General features: G+C 53.1%; 2 protein-coding genes across 28 annotated transcripts in view; both read left to right on the forward strand.

The window, feature by feature from the left end:
- The window catches only part of MBD3 (methyl-CpG binding domain protein 3), a 200,540-nt gene that overhangs the window by 113,603 nt on the left and 69,131 nt on the right, over positions 1-17,806 (forward strand). The window lies entirely within an intron of this gene.
- TCF3 (transcription factor 3) overlaps positions 1-17,806 on the forward strand; it is an 87,391-nt gene that overhangs the window by 31,284 nt on the left and 38,301 nt on the right. For 13 of the 24 annotated variants that reach the window (XM_075076880.1, XM_075076883.1, XM_075076886.1 and 10 more), the window contains 2 exons: positions 16,276-16,349; positions 17,468-17,564. In XM_075076880.1, coding sequence (XP_074932981.1) covers positions 16,276-16,349; positions 17,468-17,564 — 171 coding nt within the window. The remainder of the gene's footprint in view (positions 1-16,275; positions 16,350-17,467; positions 17,565-17,806) is intronic. The other 11 variants (XM_075076882.1, XM_075076890.1, XM_075076895.1 and 8 more) reach the window with 1 other exon arrangement.

Below are 17,806 nucleotides of genomic sequence, written 5' to 3' on the forward strand. Positions count from 1 at the left end.
TAGCGGGGGTGTATGTGCCTATTCTGTGTGTCTGCATGTACGTGCAAAATACACAATTGCCTGCAAAATAGGAAAGGTCAATACGTAGCGTCTTGGGACCCGCAGCCGTTGTATTTCATTCCTCGCTGGCATCGGGCCGCTGTGCGCGCTCAGCAAAATGAATTCTTTCTTTGGATAACAATACGTGCATTAGTGTCGAGTGTCTGCATCTTTCATGAATGTGCAACTTTGTGGTAAAGTAAATGAGCTGGAAAAAACAGGATGTGGATTTACTCTCGCTCTTCTCCCCAAAGCTTTCTGTTTAATGGAATATAACCCCTTGCTTTGTGAATAAGCCTGTATCTACTAAATTTAAATTGTTTTGTGGTAGCAAACATGTTGATGTTGTTGAATGCATGTGATGCAGAACACGAGTAAAAGCTCTCTGCAGGGATCTCTTCGTGTTTCAGTTTGCTTGCAGGATTGCAGTTCCCCGGAGCCCTCGCATAGACACACGTACAGCCTTCGAGCTGGGGGCTCCTGAGGGGCACGGGTCTGGTCTTCAGGCCAAGGATGTAACTCCTCGTAGCTCCATGGATTTTAATATTTAATTAATAGAATTAAACATTTTCACGTTTGCCTGCCTGGAAATAGTGAGGAGCAGCATGTTAGCAGTGTCCAGTAAGCTTGGGTTGAAGGGCTGCTGGGGAGGTGATGGGGTGGCACCGCTGACATCCAGTGCTGTGTTTCTTTATGCTGGGATTTAGCAGCCCTGAGTCAGAGCCCATTCTCAGTGTGTGGGTGTTTCCCCAGCCTCCTGTTGAAAAGCAGTTTGGGGAGGGCTGAGGTGCTTTGTGGCACCTTCCTGGTGAGGGGGTTCTGTGGGGTCAGCTCTGAGCCACCTCCTTGCTCTTCTGCAGGGTTGGTTTTATCATGAGCTTCTACCAGCAGCTGTGGGTGGCTCCTCTCCAGACGTGGGGTCATCCCCAGGGCGTGGAGCAGCCTCTCTTGCTTCTCCCACCCTCCGCAGTCCATATCATGGTGCAATGGGTCCGCAGGGCTGGCTGGCTGGTGGCAGCGGGGTTCTCGCTGTTGCCTCGCGTTGGGTCTCTGTTTCCATCTGCGAGGAGGGTAGCAGAGCTGCTCCTCTGAAATATGTGTTGACTGACCCAAGGTGCTAGCAAAGAAAAAGCGAGTTCTCTGACACCTGTTACTGCTCTGACTCAGGCCAGTGTTATTCTTGGCCCGCTTCCCTGTGCTTTTGTCCCTTAGACCCTCCTTGATATCCCCCTTCTTGCAGGTCATGGATGGCCTGTTGGGCTTGGGTGGAGGCTGGGGACAAGGGACATGGGTAGGTTTGTCCTGCAGGCTGCTGACCTTTTTGAAAGCACTGACTGGCTGAGCCCTGTGTTATCCTTCGTCCCCTTTTCATGCTGCTCCTTTGTGCTCTTGTTTGGTCATTGCTGTGCCTTTGTTTTTACAGCTGGGGGAAGTGTTTTGAGCTTTAAAGTTTATTTTCCTCCCTCTGGTTGTCACGGGTTTCTTTTCTTTCTCCCTGTGGCATCTTGCTGCCTTTCCTAGGGGCTGGGAGGTAGGACCGTCTCTGTTCTCCATGCCTTTCTGCTGGAGGGAGTGGTCTTCTTCCCCATGCTCGGGAGGCCTGATGGCCTTGCTGCCTTCACTTGGTCTCACTGGCTTTTTGTTAGTTTAATAAATTCTGTCCAGTTTGGCCTGTTTTCCAGGGAGAGGGTAGCCCAGCAATTCGGCACCAGCATGAACCAGGGGACTCTGGGTCCCATCCTTGGCCATGCTGCGGCTGCTGATGGTGGTGGCCATGCCATGGTGCAGCCTTGTCCCACCACTGGCACAAGGGCTTGATGACATTTGGGCTGGTCCAGGTGATTTATTTCCTTAATTATGACTTTAAGCAGGCAAAGTCTCATTAACACCACCCCCCCAAAATGTAGTGGGGACCTTCCTGTAGGGTCTGCAAATAACACTTGTTTTCAAAGTGAAAGGTGGTTGAATTTTCTTGTTGGGCTTGTTGGGTTTTGGTTTGGTTGGTTTGGGTTTTTGTTGGTTCCTGGAGCCTGTGCCATCCTTTGAGAGCAGTTGCAGCTGCCCAGGGCTGTGACATTTGAGCGAAGTGGTGTCCTGACCCACAGCAGAAGCTGTTAATGCAGCTTTGGTTTGCAACACCGTGTGCATCATCTCCCAGGCCATCTTCCAAAAGACCAGGAGTACCTAAAGTACTACTTTGGCTCTTCCCCCCCCTTTTCTGGCTTTTTTTTTTTTTTTTTTTTTTGGGTGTTGGCTGTAAATTTAATTCCTCTATACTCATCCCTCATCCAAAGCTAATGGGGAATGGATCATTTTTCCCCACTCTCTGCCTGGTACCACTCCCATCTTTCCCCATCCCCAACATTTCCTAAAACCCAGCTCCGAGTGTGGACTGTGCAGAAACTGCTGAACCAGAATATGGCGCAGGAGATGCCAGAGCAGATGCTAAGTGGAGGAATTAATGATCACCAAAGTGGTGGCATCAGCTTTTTTTAAGTAAAAAATTATCCCTGAGTGTGCGTTTGGGGTGGGGGGCAGCAGAGGGTGCTTCCCTGGGGACAGGGGTGCAGGGACCCATGTGGGGTGGATGTGCGTGTCTTGGCTTTGACTTCTCGGTACATTCATCATCACAAAGATAAATGGGCAGAGTCTGCCCCATAAATCTTGCAGGGATCCGTGTTAGTGGGCTCTGAGATGACCTGTTTGTTTAACGTGTTGGTGCAGTTGTCCACGTCCCTGCTTCAGGTGCCTGATCTGGAGGACAGCATTGCTGCCCTCCACTTCACTGAGCTGTCATGGTCCAGAGCATCTGCTTGTGCCGCCTGGCCTGCTTGCTCCTCCTGGACGGCTCAGGAATCAGCAGCACGGAGGGGCTGGGGACACAACTGCACTGGATCCTGGGGAGCTGTGAGCTTCTTGGGCACTGTGACTCCATCCCCTCCTTGCGCATGACATGGCACTTGGGGTCACTCTGGTCAGGGCTGGCACCTCGCTCTCAGGGGTCACCCCTATGCCCCTCCAATTGTGGGATTGGGGGAGCACAGCCCGGCAAGTGGCTGCCTTCATTCGAGCCATCCCATCCTGCGTCCAGCCATGCCATATCCCTCCCCCAGGCCTGGCCGGGCTGTGGCTACCAGCAGCGCAGCATGGACTGTGCGGTCAAGGCATAAAACCACCCACTCTCGAGCAAGAGCCACTGAAATTCTTTCTCCCCAGGCAGCAGAAAAGCTGAGCCCTGCTGTCTCGGCCAGCCAGATTTGGTCCAACCTCAAATTTCGAGGCAGTGGAGGGGATGAAACAGAGCTCCCCTACCTGGGGTGAGGACTCCCAGTCTGCCACAGGAGCTGGGGCCACCGAGGTGGCAATGCTGGGTACCCCTCCAGGTGTTTGGCACTGCTTGCTTTGGGGGGATTCCCCCCCCCCTTTTTTTTTTTTTTTTTTAATTTTGTCGTGTGCTGGGAAAAGGAAGTGAGCAAATTGTATAGTCTCATCCACAATCGACGTCCTGTAAACAGCTACCGGCTGCCTTCCATTCACAGCTGTTTTTTCCTATTCGGGGGTAGACAGGACTGGTAAATAAACAGGCGGAGCTGGCAGCCGCTCCCAGCACCTGCTTTTCCCCTTGCAGGGGCTCTGCCTGCACCCAGGGCCCTTTCCCAGGGGACGCCTGGGTGCTGAGATGCATTGGTGGGTTTTTCCTTGCTAAGCGGCGGTGCGTAGGTCTGGGGAGCCACCTCTCGCCAGGAAAAACAACTTTGCTAGTTTGACTGGGACTAAAGCTAATTACTAGTCAACTAATTTTATTGATTTCAAATCCCTTTTAGCAGAGATTTTGCTGTGAGGCTGATCGCCAGAGCGATTAGGACACAAAGCCGCTTAATTTGGAAGTGTTTATCAAGCAGCCTTCTGTCACCTCTGTTTCAAATCAAATTACGGTGGCACCAGTGTCTCTAATCGTGGTGGCTTGTGCCATCCCACCTCCGACAGAGGCAGGTGGGGAGCAGGGTCCCCCACGCTTCTCCCAGGGCAGCTTAGGGGCTAACAGAGGTTAAATGGAGTCCTGCCATAAGCATGGTGGGCTGCTGGCTGCGGGGTTCTTATTCCCAGCTACCACCACATCTCTGTCCTGCTCCAGCCTGTGGGCACTGCTCCGGCTGCAGAGCTGAATTTGCCGCCCGGCTTTCAAAGCCTCGCTGCGGGCACCTTGTGGTCGGTAGACCCTTGAAGATGGAAGATGCCATCTTCATGGCAGCTGCAGCTGCTCCTGAACCTTGTCCAGCCATATGAAGGGCTTGGCCTAAATATTTTTAATATTTTTAATAGACTTTTTTTAAATAAAAGAAAAGCCTAGCCTAGTCGTTCTGATGGGAATCAGATTAGGGAGGGTGCTTTGCTGGCAGATTGCAGAGGCAGGGGCAGCCTTGGGGAGGGGAGTGCTCAGCCCTGCTCAGCCGCAGCTCGAGCAGCGCGGCATCCCCGGTAGTGTCCCCCACTGTCACCTGTGGGGCCGGAGTGACAGTCCCCTCACTGCATCCTCCTCCTGACACCGAACACTAGGCGCCTTCGAGTCATTCGAGCCTGCTGGAACACAGCTTTGCAGCAGTGCGTGTTCTCCTCTGGGTATCCCTTGGTGCAGGATTTAAGAGCGAAAACTTGCTGCACAAATGGTGTCCGAGAGGGCTCAGGAGCAAAATGTCCTGCTCAGCATCCCTGCATGTCCTCTGGGTCCAGAGGGATGGCTGCCCACCCCTTGAGCTTTGCTCGCAAAGGAATCGTTGGGGATTGAGCTTGTTTTGAAAGACCTTGGCCTGAATGCAAGGGCCACACGCTGGGGTGTCCTTCTAGAGCAGGGGCTGGCACCGAAGCCATGTTCCCTCCCAAGCCGCGCTCAGATCCGGGGGTTTTGGAGCTACAGAACACCTCAGGGTTCATGCTGGCTCGAGGGCTGGCATGTGTGCCCAGGTAGCTTTCAAGGATCGGGTTATTGAAAGCAGAGCAGTATCTCTTGGTGCGGCATTTTCGGCTCTGGGGACCCCGTGGGTTGAGGGCTGGAAGTCACAGACCAGGAACTGAGCAGGAGGGACCATCAGTGGATGTGGGGATGGGGCAGAAAACCCTACACCCACCTTAATGCCTTTTCTTGTTTGAGAGTTGTGTTTTTAAAGTGATTTTGTTCCTCCTGGGTGGGGAACGGCTCCTGGGGCCCTGTGTCACCGGTCACTTGTGCATAGCCTTTTGCTATGGCTCGTTATCGGGTGAAGGGCTTTTTTGCTGAGACTAAATGTGGGCATTATTTTTATCCATGCTGAGAGCTTAGGATGGTTCTTGTCTTTCCCCTCGCCTTAGCTGTGGCACAAAAATCGTAAGGGAAAAAATGACTGTCTGACAGCTACATCTTATTCTATTAGTGTGTTTTAATTAGAACATGAGCAAGAAATGTGTTATGAATATTCATGATCAGGGTTATTAAAATACACAATTAATCTGTATGCTTTTTAATAACTGTATTAATGGAGAGAGGAGGTAGCTCCTATTTTTGTCTTTTCTGAATTGGAAAGTGTGCCTTAACTTGGTTAGTTGGAAAATGGGTTTATTTTAAAATAAAGTTGGCTCCTGACAGCTGCATGCACATGTGGGCGTCACTAGAACTGCACACACGCCCTGCGCTGGAGGAGCATTGTAAACATTGCAAAGCCAAGCACTCAGAAGCTGGGATATGCCAGCTTACTTGTGCAAACGTAATTCAGCTCGGTGCCACGTGAATTTTGACACAATCTTGGTTGGTGACTTGGATTTATGAGGTTTTTTTTGCCCAGGACTGTGCGCTTTAAGGCAGGAAACCTGTGCCTGGGGGTGAGGCGGAGTTGGGGGGGGGGCGAGGGCGAGGGAGATGTCTGTGGGATCTCCATCTCACCCAGGGGAGCCTGGCAGCGCGTGAGCAATGCCTGTAGGTGGGAAACACATTGCCAGGTGCCCCGAGGTGGTTCTGACCATCCCCTGGGTGCCTGGCTTTGCCTCCCGAGCTGTTGGGACAAAAGGGTCTGGGTGGGATCCTTGGGCGAGCATTTGGGGAGAGCCCCGGGGCTGCTGGAGCGGCGTCCTTCTCACCCCAGGCTTCCCTGTCGTCTTCTCCTTCCCCTTCCTCTGTTCAGGTCAAAGCAGTCTGCTCGGTGCCAGGTGGTGCCCATGTGAAGGCTGGGCTTGAGGGCACTGCCAGTGAGTGCCGTGTGCTGCGGGACCGTGTTTGGTGGTGGCACCGTCTTTGAGGATTGTATGGCGTGAGTGGAGCAAAACCCTGCTGATGGGACCTTTTTTTTTTTTTGGCCAAACTTTGGGTTTTCACAGGGTTGACAGAAGGTATTTGTTGCCAAATTTTAGATCCATACTATGATACAAAAGGAGGGAAGAGCAGGCTGGCATTGAATGTAGGACAGATGCCAGAAGTTGAAAGAGGGCAGTCTCTTTTCTCCTGGCTTCATCCCAGAAATCCCTGAATCCTTAAAACACCTGTGGGCTGAAAATGGGAGATTTTTACTAGCACCTTTCATGCAGGTGACACTATCTTGGGGAAGGCGTGAGTCCTTTTTTTCCAGCAGGTATTGGGCAGGGGGCTGGCTCCACAGCGGCACGCCGACACAGGCATGTTCGCAAGCAGCTGCACCTCTGGGGCTGCTTCCAGAGCCATGTGCCGCTTTCTTTGCCACTTGGGCGGGAGAGCGATAACCTCGCTTCACTTTGGCAGCCGCATGACCACGTGAACACCAGCCCCTGGAGGGGGAAAAAAGGCCTTTTGGGTTTCCCTGGGGGTTGGTTTGCTGTTGCAGGATCGGGCCACTGCTGTGGCTGCAGCCTGGCCGTGTGCTGCAGAGCCGATGGGAGGAGGTTAGCGTTTTCCTCCTGGCTTCTGCTGGGCTGGTGCGGGGAAGACGGTGGGGAGCTGCTTGCCCCTGACTCTGCATCTCCCCAAGAGCAGGAAAGAGGGGTGCCTGGGTGTCGTGGTTTAGCGGCAGCTCAGCCCCACACAGTCGCTCGCTCACTCCCCACCGGTAGATGGGGGAGAGAATCAGAAGGGTAACGCTCATGGGTTGGGATAAGAACAGTTTAATAATTAAAATTAAAAGAAACAACAACAGAAATGCAATGTAAAGGAGAAAAACGAGAGGCGCAAAGCCCCGGGGGAGGGGGGAAGGGAGGGGAGAGGGGGAACGGACCGCCGAAACAAACCGCGCTCGCCGCAGCCGCCCGCTGACCCGACGCCGCGCTGCCTCCGCGCTGCCACTGCCCCCCCTCAATATACTGGTCGTGGTGTCACATGGTATGGAATGAACCTGCCATTGGCCAGTCGGGGTCAGCCGCCCCCACCATGGCCCCGCCCCTCCCAGCCCCCCCCCCGCCCCGCGGCAGAGCGCGGGAAGCTGGAAAGGCAGCCGCCCCCCACAGTGAGGAGAATTAACCCCTTCTCAGCCAAAACCAGCACATTCTCCACCCCTTATTCCATACCATTTGCACCATGCCCAGGTCCCATATGATGCAATACAATCGTACCAACCACCACCCCTCCCCTTCCCATCCTTTAACATAAGACACAGACATCATTCCCTTAGTTCATGGCCCTTCCCTGTAAAATGTCCATTAAAATGTCCATTGAGTTCACCCAGTCCATGACTCTGGGCTCCATCTGTTGTATCAGTCTTTCAGGGTGGGAGAGATGGTGTGTGGCGTTTGGTTGCTGCATACCGAGTCAGTCATCATTCCATCACTGCCGCACGGCTTGTTTCATAGCTGATCTTCCATGGGTTGGGAGGCTCGTCCTCTGATATCATTGATACAACACAGAGGTGACACACAATGTTATATAGCAGTTCGCATTGTGCCATTCAGTTCATTGACTGTTTTCACCCAAAATCAAATCCCCTTGAGGCACACATCGGATTTCTCCATCCTCCCGCATCACCCACCAAGTGCACCCAGGTCCTCGAGCAAAAGCCATCCCACGAATGGGTTTGCCTTTGCCGGAGGCAGGAAGAACCCAGACTGTTTTGCCCAGCATACTTTTTGCGTGCACTACAGGGACTCTATCCCCTTCCACAGCATGTAGGATTTCTGACTGGGCAGGGCCAGCTCGCCTGGCAGATCCCCTCGTGTTGACTAACCACGTGGCTTTTGCTAAATGTGTATCCCAGTGCTTGAATGTCCCACCCCCCATTGCTCTCAGTGTAGTTTTTAACAGTCCATTGTACCGTTCAATTTTCCCAGAGGCTGGTGCGTGATAGGGGATGTGATACACCCACTCAATGCCGTGCTCTTTGGCCCAGGTGTCTATGAGGCTATTTCGGAAATGAGTCCCTTTGTCTGACTCAATCCTCTCTGGGGTGCCATGTCGCCACAGGACTTGTTTCTCAAGACCCAGGAGAGCGTTCCGGGCAGTGGCGTGGGGGACAGGATATGTTTCCAGCCAGCCAGTCGTTGTTTCTACCATTGTAAGCACATGGTGCTTGCCTTGGCGGGTCTGTGGGAGTGTGATATAGTCAATTTGCCAGGCCTCCCCATATTCAGATTTCAGCCATCGTCCCCCATACCACAGAGGCTTTACCCGCTTCGCTTGCTTGATTGCAGCACATGTGTCACATTCGTGGATAACCTGTGCAATAACATCCAAGGTCAAGTCCACCCCTTGATCACGAGCCCACCTGTATGTTGCATCTCTCCCTTGATGGCCTGAGGTGTCATGGGCCCACCGAGCTAGAAATAGTTCATCCTTATGCTGCCAGTCCAGATCCACCTCAGCCACTTCAATCTTGGCAGCCTGATCCACCTGCTGGTTGTTCCGATGTTCTTCAGTGGCCCGACTCTTGGGGACGTGAGCATCCACATGACGTACCTTTACAACCAAGTTCTCTACCCAGGCAGCAATATCTTGCCACAATGTGGCAGCCCAGATGGGTTTGCCTCTGCGCTGCCAGTTGCTTTGCTTCCACTGCTGCAGCCAGCCCCACAGGGCATTTGCCACCACCCAGGAGTCAGTATAGAGATAGAGCACTGGCCACTTTTCCCGTTCAGCAATGTCTAAGGCCAGCTGGATGGCCTTTACCTCTGCAAACTGGCTCGATTCACCTTCTCCTTCAGCAGTTTCTGCTACTTGTCGTGTAGGGCTCCATACAGCAGCCTTCCATCTCCGGTGCTTTCCCACAAGGCGACAGGACCCATCAGTGAACAGGGCATATTGCTTCTCATCTTCTGGCAGTTTGTTATACAGTGGGGCTTCTTCAGCACGTGTCACCTCCTCCTCTGGTGATAATCCAAAGTCTTTGCCTTCTGGACAGTCCATAATCACTTCCAAGATTCCTGGGCGACTGGGGTTTCCTACTCGAGCCCGCTGGTTGATCAGTGCAACCCATTTACTCCACGTAGCATCAGTTGCATGGTGTGTAGAGGGGATGTTTCCTTTGAACATCCAGCCCAGCACTGGCAGTCGGGGTGCCAGGAGCAACTGTGCCTCAGTCCCAACCACTTCTGAAGCAGCTCGAACCCCTTCATATGCTGCCAATATCTCTTCTTCAGTTGGAGTATAGCGGGCTTCAGAGCCTCTGTATCCCCGACTCCAAAACCCTAGGGGTCGACCTCGGGTCTCCCCATGTGCTTTCTGCCAGAGGCTCCAGGTAGGGCCATTCTCCCCGGCTGCAGTGTAGAGCACATTTTTTACATCTTGTCCTGCCCGGACTGGCCCAAGAGCTACTGCATGAACTATCTCCTGTTTAATCTGTTCAAAGGCTTGTCATTGCTCAGGGCCCCATTTGAAATCATTCTTCTTCCGGGTCACTTGATAGAGAGGGCTTACGATCAGACTGTAATTGGGAATATGCATTCTCCAAAAACCCACAACGCTCAGGAAAGCTTGTGGTTCCTTTTTGCTAGTTGGTGGAGACATGGCTGCTATTTTGTTGATCACATCCATTGGGATCTGACGACGACCATCTTGCCATTTGATTCCTAAGAACTGGATCTCTTGCGCGGGTCCCTTCACCTTACTTTGTTTTATGGCAAAACCAGCTTTCAGAAGGATTTGGACTATTTTCTCACCTTTCTCAAAAACTTCTCCCGCTGTGTTGCCCCACACAATGATGTCATCAATGTATTGAAGGTGTTCGGGAGCTTCTCCCTGTTCCAGTACAGTCTGAATCAGTCCATGGCAAATGGTAGGGCTGTGTTTCCACCCCTGGGGCAGTCGATTCCAGGTGTACTGGACGCCCCTCCATGTGAAAGCAAACTGTGGCCTGCACTCTGCTGCCAGAGGGATTGAGAAGAATGCATTAGCGATATCAGTTGTGGCATACCGCTTGGCTGCCTTGGACTCCAGTTCGTATTGAAGTTCTAGCATGTCTGGCACAGCAGCACTCAACGGTGGAGTGACTTCATTCGGGCCACGATAATCTACTGTTAGTCTCCACTCTCCATTAGACTTCCGGACTGGCCATATGGGACTGTTAAAGGGTGAGTGGGTCTTACTGATGACTCCTTGGCTCCTCAGTTGGTGAATGAGTTTATGGATGGGGATCAGAGAGTCTCTGCTGGTGCGATATTGCCGCTGGTGCACTGTTGTGGTGGCGATTGGCACCTGTTGTTCTTTGACCTTCATCAACCCCACCACAGAAGGGTCCTTTGAGAGACCGGGCAAGGTAGACAGCTGTTCAGTTTCCTCCGTCTCCAAGGCAGCTACACCAAAAGCCCACTTGTAACCTTTTGGGTCCTTGAAATACCCTCTCCTGAGGCAGTCTATGCCAAGGATGCACGGAGCCTCTGGGCCAGTCACAATGGGGTGCTTTTGCCACTCATTGCCAGTTAGGCTCACTTCAGCCTCCAATACAGTTAGCTCTTGGGATCCCCCTGTCACTCCAGCAATGCTGATGGGTTCTGCCCCTATATAGTTTGATGGCATTAAGGTGCACTGTGCGCCGGTGTCCACTAAAGCTTTATACTCCTGTGGGTCGGATGTGCCAGGCCATCGGATCCACACAGTCCAGTAAGCCCGGTTATCCCTTTCCTCCACCCGGCTGGAGGCAGGGCCCCTCTAGTCCTGATCATGGCAGTCACAACTCACTTCCTGTAAATGTGAATCAGGAGTCCCTCTATTACACTTAGAAATAAAATCTGCGCTTCTACTCCTCTGTCTGGGGACCTGCTCACTGGAAACTGGAGCAGCAGCTTTCCTGGAAGAGCCTCCCTGAGTGACTGTTCTTCCTTTCAGTTCATGCACTCGTGCCTGTAGGGTCGAAGTAGGCTTGCCATCCCACCTCCTCATGTCCTCTCCGTGGTCACGCAGGTAGAACCATAGGGTGGCCCGTGGTGTGTATCCCCTCCTTTGGGCCAAAGGACGCTTATTCCTGACAGCTGAGACACTGCTCTGTCGAGGTGGGGAGTAAGACAGATCTTCTTTGAGTTGCTGGACCTCTTGGGATAGTTTCTCCACAGCAGAGACGAGCGAGGAAGAGATATTTGTGTCGTAATCCCAGAGTCTATCAACCACCTCCACCACCGTTGGTGTCTCGTCATCTTTCCAGGACATCACTGCCAATGAGTTTGCATGCGAAGATGGTGCGCTCCGTACAAACTGCCGCCACATGGGTCGCGTGCACTCGGCTTCATCTGGATCTTTGGATGACCGTTGATCGTCCAGGTCACCATAAATCACCTCAAACACAGCTAATTCCCTTAGATACTGGATGCCTTTCTCCATAGTTGTCCATTTTCCTGGGCAATATGTAACATCTTCTTTAAAGGGATACCTTTCCTTCACCCCAGACAGGAGTCGCCTCCAGAGGCTGAGGGCTTGTGGTTTTTTTCCAATTGCTTTGTCAACGCCCCCTTCCCCAGAAAGGGATCCCAGTTGTTTGGCTTCTTTTCCCTCTAGTTCCAGGCTACTGGCCCCATCATCCCAGCATCGGAGCAGCCAGGTGACAATGTGCTCACCTGCGGCTATAATCTTTTTGCATATCTCACAACTCGCTTAAGGACAGGGATCGGGTGGTCTCTATGTCATTTATGACTTCTCCCTCCTCTCCCCGCGATGGCCCTGGTTCTTCATCATCCCGTTCTAAACGAGTTGATGTCCACTTCCAATATTTCATCTTGTGTATGGGGGCAACTGATACTGGTACGGGTTTATTTTCTGAGCCAGCTCCGGTACTTGTTGTGGGGATTTGAGTGGCTGCAGTGCCTGTCCTCAGGGCTGGAGTGACTACAGTGCCAGTCACTTTGCATTTCAATCCAGAGACATTCTCTTCCCCCTGGGGGCACTGAATACTGTTGAGCAGGGCTCGGTATGCATGGGCCAGGCCCCAGCACGTTGCAGTGATCTGTGTCTCTCTGGAGTTCCCAGCGTAACAACATACTTTCTCCAAATATTCTACTAGTTTTTCAGGATTCTGCACTTGTTCGGGGGTGAAACTCCAAAACACTGGGGGTGCCCACTGCCCTAGGTATTTGCCCATGCTATCCCACATGCCCTGCCACTCCTAACTATCAAGCCTCGGGGCAGATTTCTGGGCGATATTCTTAAGTTGCTTAGTCAAAACCAAAACAACATGCCCAAAAACTAACAATAAGTGCACCTTAACCACCCAAGGATGTTCAAGATACAAAAAGGTTGTTGTAACAAAGGCACAGACATCATAGAACAAAGTTGCAAAGGTACCATTCTGTATTTCCTCCATATAAAATCTCTCTGAGGAGGAGGTATAATTGCTAATTGCCTCAACAAGGTGGTATCCAAAGTACAGTAACAGTTTCAGCAAAAACCCCAAATACCAGATAAAGCTGAAAACGAATGTTTGTGTAACAAATCTTGTAGGCAAAACATTACTAATCACAGCAGAACACAGCAGACTCAACAAACCAACACCGATTTTTAACACCAACTGCAAAAAGGACAACATGGTGCTGTGACCAGCAGCTGTTGTTATCTCCAACCCTTGAGCCCCACGTTGGGCGCCAAAAAGACTGTCGTGGTTTAGCGGCAGCTCAGCCCCACACAGCCGCTCGCTCACTGCCCCACCGGTAGATGGGGGAGAGAATCAGAAGGGTAACGCTCGTGGGTTGGGATAAGAACAGTTTAATCATTAAAATTAAAAGAAACAACAGTAGAAATGCAATGTAAAGGAGAAGAACGAGAGGCGCAAAGCCCCGGGGGAGGGGGAAGGGAGGGGAGGGGAGGGGAGGGGAGGGGAGGGGAGGGGAGGGGAGGGGAGGGGAGGGGAGGGGAGGGGAGGGGAGGGGAGGGGAGGGGAGGAACGAACCGCCGAAACAAACCGCAGCCGCCCGCCGACCCGGCGCCGCGCCGCCTCCGCGCTGCTGCTGCCCCCCCTCAATATACTGGTCACGGTGTCACGTGGTATGGATTGAACCTGCCATTGGCCAGTCGGGGCCAGCCGCCCCCACCATGGCCCCGCCCCTCCCAGCCCCCCCCGCCCCGCGGCAGAGCGCGGGAAGCTGGAAAGGCAGCCGCCCCCCACAGTGAGGAGAATTAACCCCTTCTCAGCCAAAACCAGCACACTGGGGCTCGCATGTACTCTGGGAGAGTGGTTCGCCTTCCACAGCCTGCCGCAGCATGTGCGTGCCATCGGGGCGCCTGGTGCGGTTTTGACCCCTCTTTGGGGTGCGCTGGTGGTGCTGCAGCGTGGAAGTAGCTCGTGCAGATGGTTTCCCCATGTCTAGGGTTCACGTTAGCCTCTTGGGCTCAGCTTTTGTCACCTGTACCACCTGCCGCCGCCTCTTCCCGCCTTCCCTGGGGAGGCCTGGCAGTGATTTCCATCCCCCACTCTCCCAGGAATTTTGGCAAAAAATTCATCCTGGGCTTCCAGGCAGCTGAGCTCCCCCCTGTATGCCCCACTGAGCATCCTCTCCCCACGCATCCTGTCCTGGGGACGCTCCTCTGCCATCGGGTGGGTTAGAGACAGGCCGGAGTGGCTCTGCGGGAGGGCAGGGTGACCCGGGACCTGCGAACACCTGTCCTGCACAGTGCAGGGGTGGGTGTGGGAGTTGAGACGCCCCCCCATGCCTCAGCTTCCCTGCTGGCTCTGGGGCTGCCGAGGTGCCTCGGGGGGGACACTGGCCACAGCCAAACCTGGTCGGTGCCGCAGCCCTCATCCTTCCAGCACAAAGGGGCAAGTTTGCCAAGGATGGCTGAGGCTACAGTTCTTGCTCGTGTCTTCACCCTGACCATTGGGGAGCTTTAAAAATACCCATGAAAGTAAAATGAATAGAAGGAGCATTTCTGCTCCTGATCTCCTTTGGTGTTTGCAGGGTATGCAGATGAATTGCTTTAGAAAAACACATTAGTAAAGCAAAAGTTTATTCTAGGAAGTAGGAGGTGGGAGAATTGGCAGTAATTCTCCCTAGTATCCAAGGTATTATTAGAGGCTTATCCCTGCTCTGCACAGTAATCACATTGGAAATTTTTGATTAGAAAACAAAATCTAAATGAGAATTATGAATATTCATTAGGTGTAGAGATTAATATGTATGATTATGCAAATTAGACATCAATTAAACACCAGTTCTCTGGGGAAATTATTAACACAAAGGCACAGAAATAGAAGGATGTAATTTGAAAGAAGTTTCTGGTTAAATGAACAGTAAGGGGAGCGGAGGAGACAAATACATGGTGCGTTTGCCATAATAATCAGCTTTGCTAAACCGAAATTGGGAGTGCACCCTGCAACCCTGCCCCACCGTGTCCTTGCTCCCGCATGCAACCCCTTCCTGCCACCGTCCTGTGCCTCTGTGGTCACCGCTGCTGTGAGTGGGACTCTGCCCCTGTACGGCCCTGCCGGCACCTTGGCTGTTGGTGCTTTACTGTTGTTGGAAGAGCTGGTGTGGAGGGGGTCCCCAGAGAGCCCCCGGGGCCCTTGGTGCTGGGGGTGGCACAGGGTGATGCTGGATGCAGCTGGGAGCCGCTGCAGGAGGTTTCTCGTGCTGCCCCATGGCAAGTGTGGACAAATACCCCCTGCAGTGGGGTTGGGGTTTCCATGGGATGAGGAAGGGAGATGGCTCTGGCCGGTGCCATCCGTGTCGCTCGGCCTCTTGCAGATCTGGGATTTCTCCCTTCCACCCCGTCTGAGCTCGCAGTGTCTGTGTAACATCTCCAAAGCCTGGCCGCAGGGTAGACGATGCCTCTGCCCTGCCTGGCCCCCTCTCCAATCCCCAGCCTCACCCCCATGAGCCTTTGAATGGGGGGACACCGGCTGCTGCTCACCGACCCTGGTCGCCCACTGGTGTGGAGGAGACGGACCAGCATAGTTGGAAATCCTTCTGCCAAGTCAAGCCGAGGCTTGGCTGCCAGGAAAGGTTTCTTCCATGCAGTCATGGTGCCAGCTTGAACTGGGAGAGCTTTGCTGGAGTGACTCCCCAGGCTTTTTTTGTCCTGGTGGATGTTTGCCGTCTCCCTTGGGTGTCTGGTATGCTGGTAGCCCAAGAGGCGCAGCCTGGGTGGACCTGGCAGATGATGAAAGGAGATGATTTCCTACCACAGTCTGTGAGCAGGCACATTGCAAAACCCTCCCATTTGGTCCCTTGCCATTTTGGGTCAGCTCCCCTTTGCCAAGGATACGCTTGGGAGGGCTGAAAAGGAGCCGGACGGGAGCATGCTCTGGTCAGCCCTGTGTTGACAGTGCACCTTCCTCTGCGGGAGCACGAGGGGGCTTAAATAACAAACACCCTTGAACAAGTGTGACTAAGCCACAGGGTACAACGTACCACCAGCAATTCCCATCTGAGGCTCTTTCAGGTCTGGGCGCTCTTTTAATGTGCTTGGGTGCAAAGAATAGAGTTTGGCCTGTGAGCTCGCAGCACCATGGGCAAAAGTCAGGTCCCACTAGAGCATTGGGATGGGTGCGATGAGTTTTTAATTCACAATCCTCTTTGCTATCGGTCTCTGGGGAGAAGAGCTTCATAGATGCTCTCTGGAATAAAGCGAGTTAAAATACTCGTTTCTTCTCTTCCTACTGTCCCATGTTTTGAGTGTTTCCAGGCTGTGGTGGGATTTGCTTTGAAGCTTGTGGAATAAACTCCCAGCTGGAGTGGGAAGTTGAGGAGGGAGAGGGGAGGATCGGTCACGCCAAGTGGAAGTGATTAATGAAAATATTGTTTTGTTTGTAGAAGGAAGAGTTAATTTTGTGAGAACACCTTTGAGGCTTTACTGATAAAGCAAGAGTAACCTTTGTTCTTCCTGTTTTTTGGTAGGTTTGGATGAAAGACCGGGATCAGGTTCCTGGGGGACAGGAGATCAAAACAGCTCCACATTTGACCAAGGAAGGGTAAGGACGAAGCACAAACATCAAGCTCCAACCAAAATAAACGGGGGCTTTACCATGGCTTCTCAGCGCGTGCATTTGTGCCCAGGTTGGGTCTAACCCTGGAACAGCTTTTCTTGTCCCATTTTGGACATTGGTTCTGTTAACCCTGTGGGGGTGACAGTGGGGAGAAGGGACCCCGTTCCCATCTCCCCAGGCTTTGCTGCCTTGAGGTCCCTCTGGAGAAGGCTTCTCCTCCAAAAACCTCCCCTAGGCCTGCACCCCTTGTGGGCTCCCTACGGCTGCTCAGGCCTCTCCGCTCCCTGCGCTTGGCCTTGGTGTGGGGAGAGGGGGACTCCTGGCCGTGGGGTGCGAGAGCCCCCCCCCAAAATAGGGTCGCAGCTGAGCAGGTGGAGGGATCTCACCTGATGGGCTGTGTCTTCAGCAGAGCTTGCTGGGTGCTCACCATGCACGGCTTTGGGTGCCCAAGGGGCCGACTGGCACTTGTTTTGGGGGGAATCTACCGCGTCAGCTGGCTGAGGTGCCCTCGGTGGGGATGGAGAGCACAGGGAGGGTTTAGCAGGGAAGGAGTCGAGGCTGCGACAGTGCATAACTGGGGCCTGAGGAGGGGAAGAGAGAAAAGACATTAACTTAATTGAAATGGTATTATTTTGACAGATGCTCGTTTTAATGGGTTTGTGTGATTCGTTTTTGCAGTGGCACCTTTTCCTTCCCTTAGGTCAGTGGCAGAGCAGGCGCTGTGGTATCATTTCTCATTTTTTATAGGACTTCTCCTCGCCCCTTTGCCCCCCTGGCTTGGGGAGGGGGCTGCCTGGCTCTCACCCAGTGGGTGCTGAGCTGCTGGGTGAAGGCAGAAACTGCCTGAGAGCTGCCAGTACGGGGCAAACCCCTCGTATGTCCCTGCTTCGGTGCCATGTCCCCTCCCAGTGCCACAGCCTCATGGCTGCACTGCCCTGCTTTCCCTTGCCATGAGGGTAAGATAATTTCTGTGCCCTTTTTACGAGGAGCCGTTGGCTTTGACCCTTCTGTTACGGGAGAGACTGAGCTCCGATGGCCTTGCGTTTTGGCATTTGGCTCAGTGTTCCCACATGCCTGGCGGTAACTCTCCCGTGTTGCTTCAGCAGAGCTATGGCGAAGGCCCCCACTACGGCGAGCACAGAGACCTGCCCTCTCACAACGGCATATCTTCATCACCATTCCTGGGAGCTGGACTAGTGGGTAAGTGCCCTTCAGCTGCAGGGCGGGTGTGTGGTCAAGGCTGGGGAAATCTTAACGCAGAATGGCATGCGGGGGTGGGAGCCTTTGCGCTGGCCAGCATTGCTGTTCCTCATGTTGGACACGCTCCAGGAGGTGTTCTTAAAGCTGTTGTTAGAGGAGCTGGTGTCCAGAGGGTCTCATCAGTGCCTGACGTGCATGACAGCTGCCGTATTTTATGTGCGTGATTACTTTTCTCTGCTTTA

This window comes from Phalacrocorax aristotelis, chromosome W (assembly GCF_949628215.1).
Source record: "Phalacrocorax aristotelis chromosome W, bGulAri2.1, whole genome shotgun sequence".
Taxonomy (NCBI): Eukaryota; Metazoa; Chordata; class Aves; order Suliformes; family Phalacrocoracidae; genus Phalacrocorax; species Phalacrocorax aristotelis.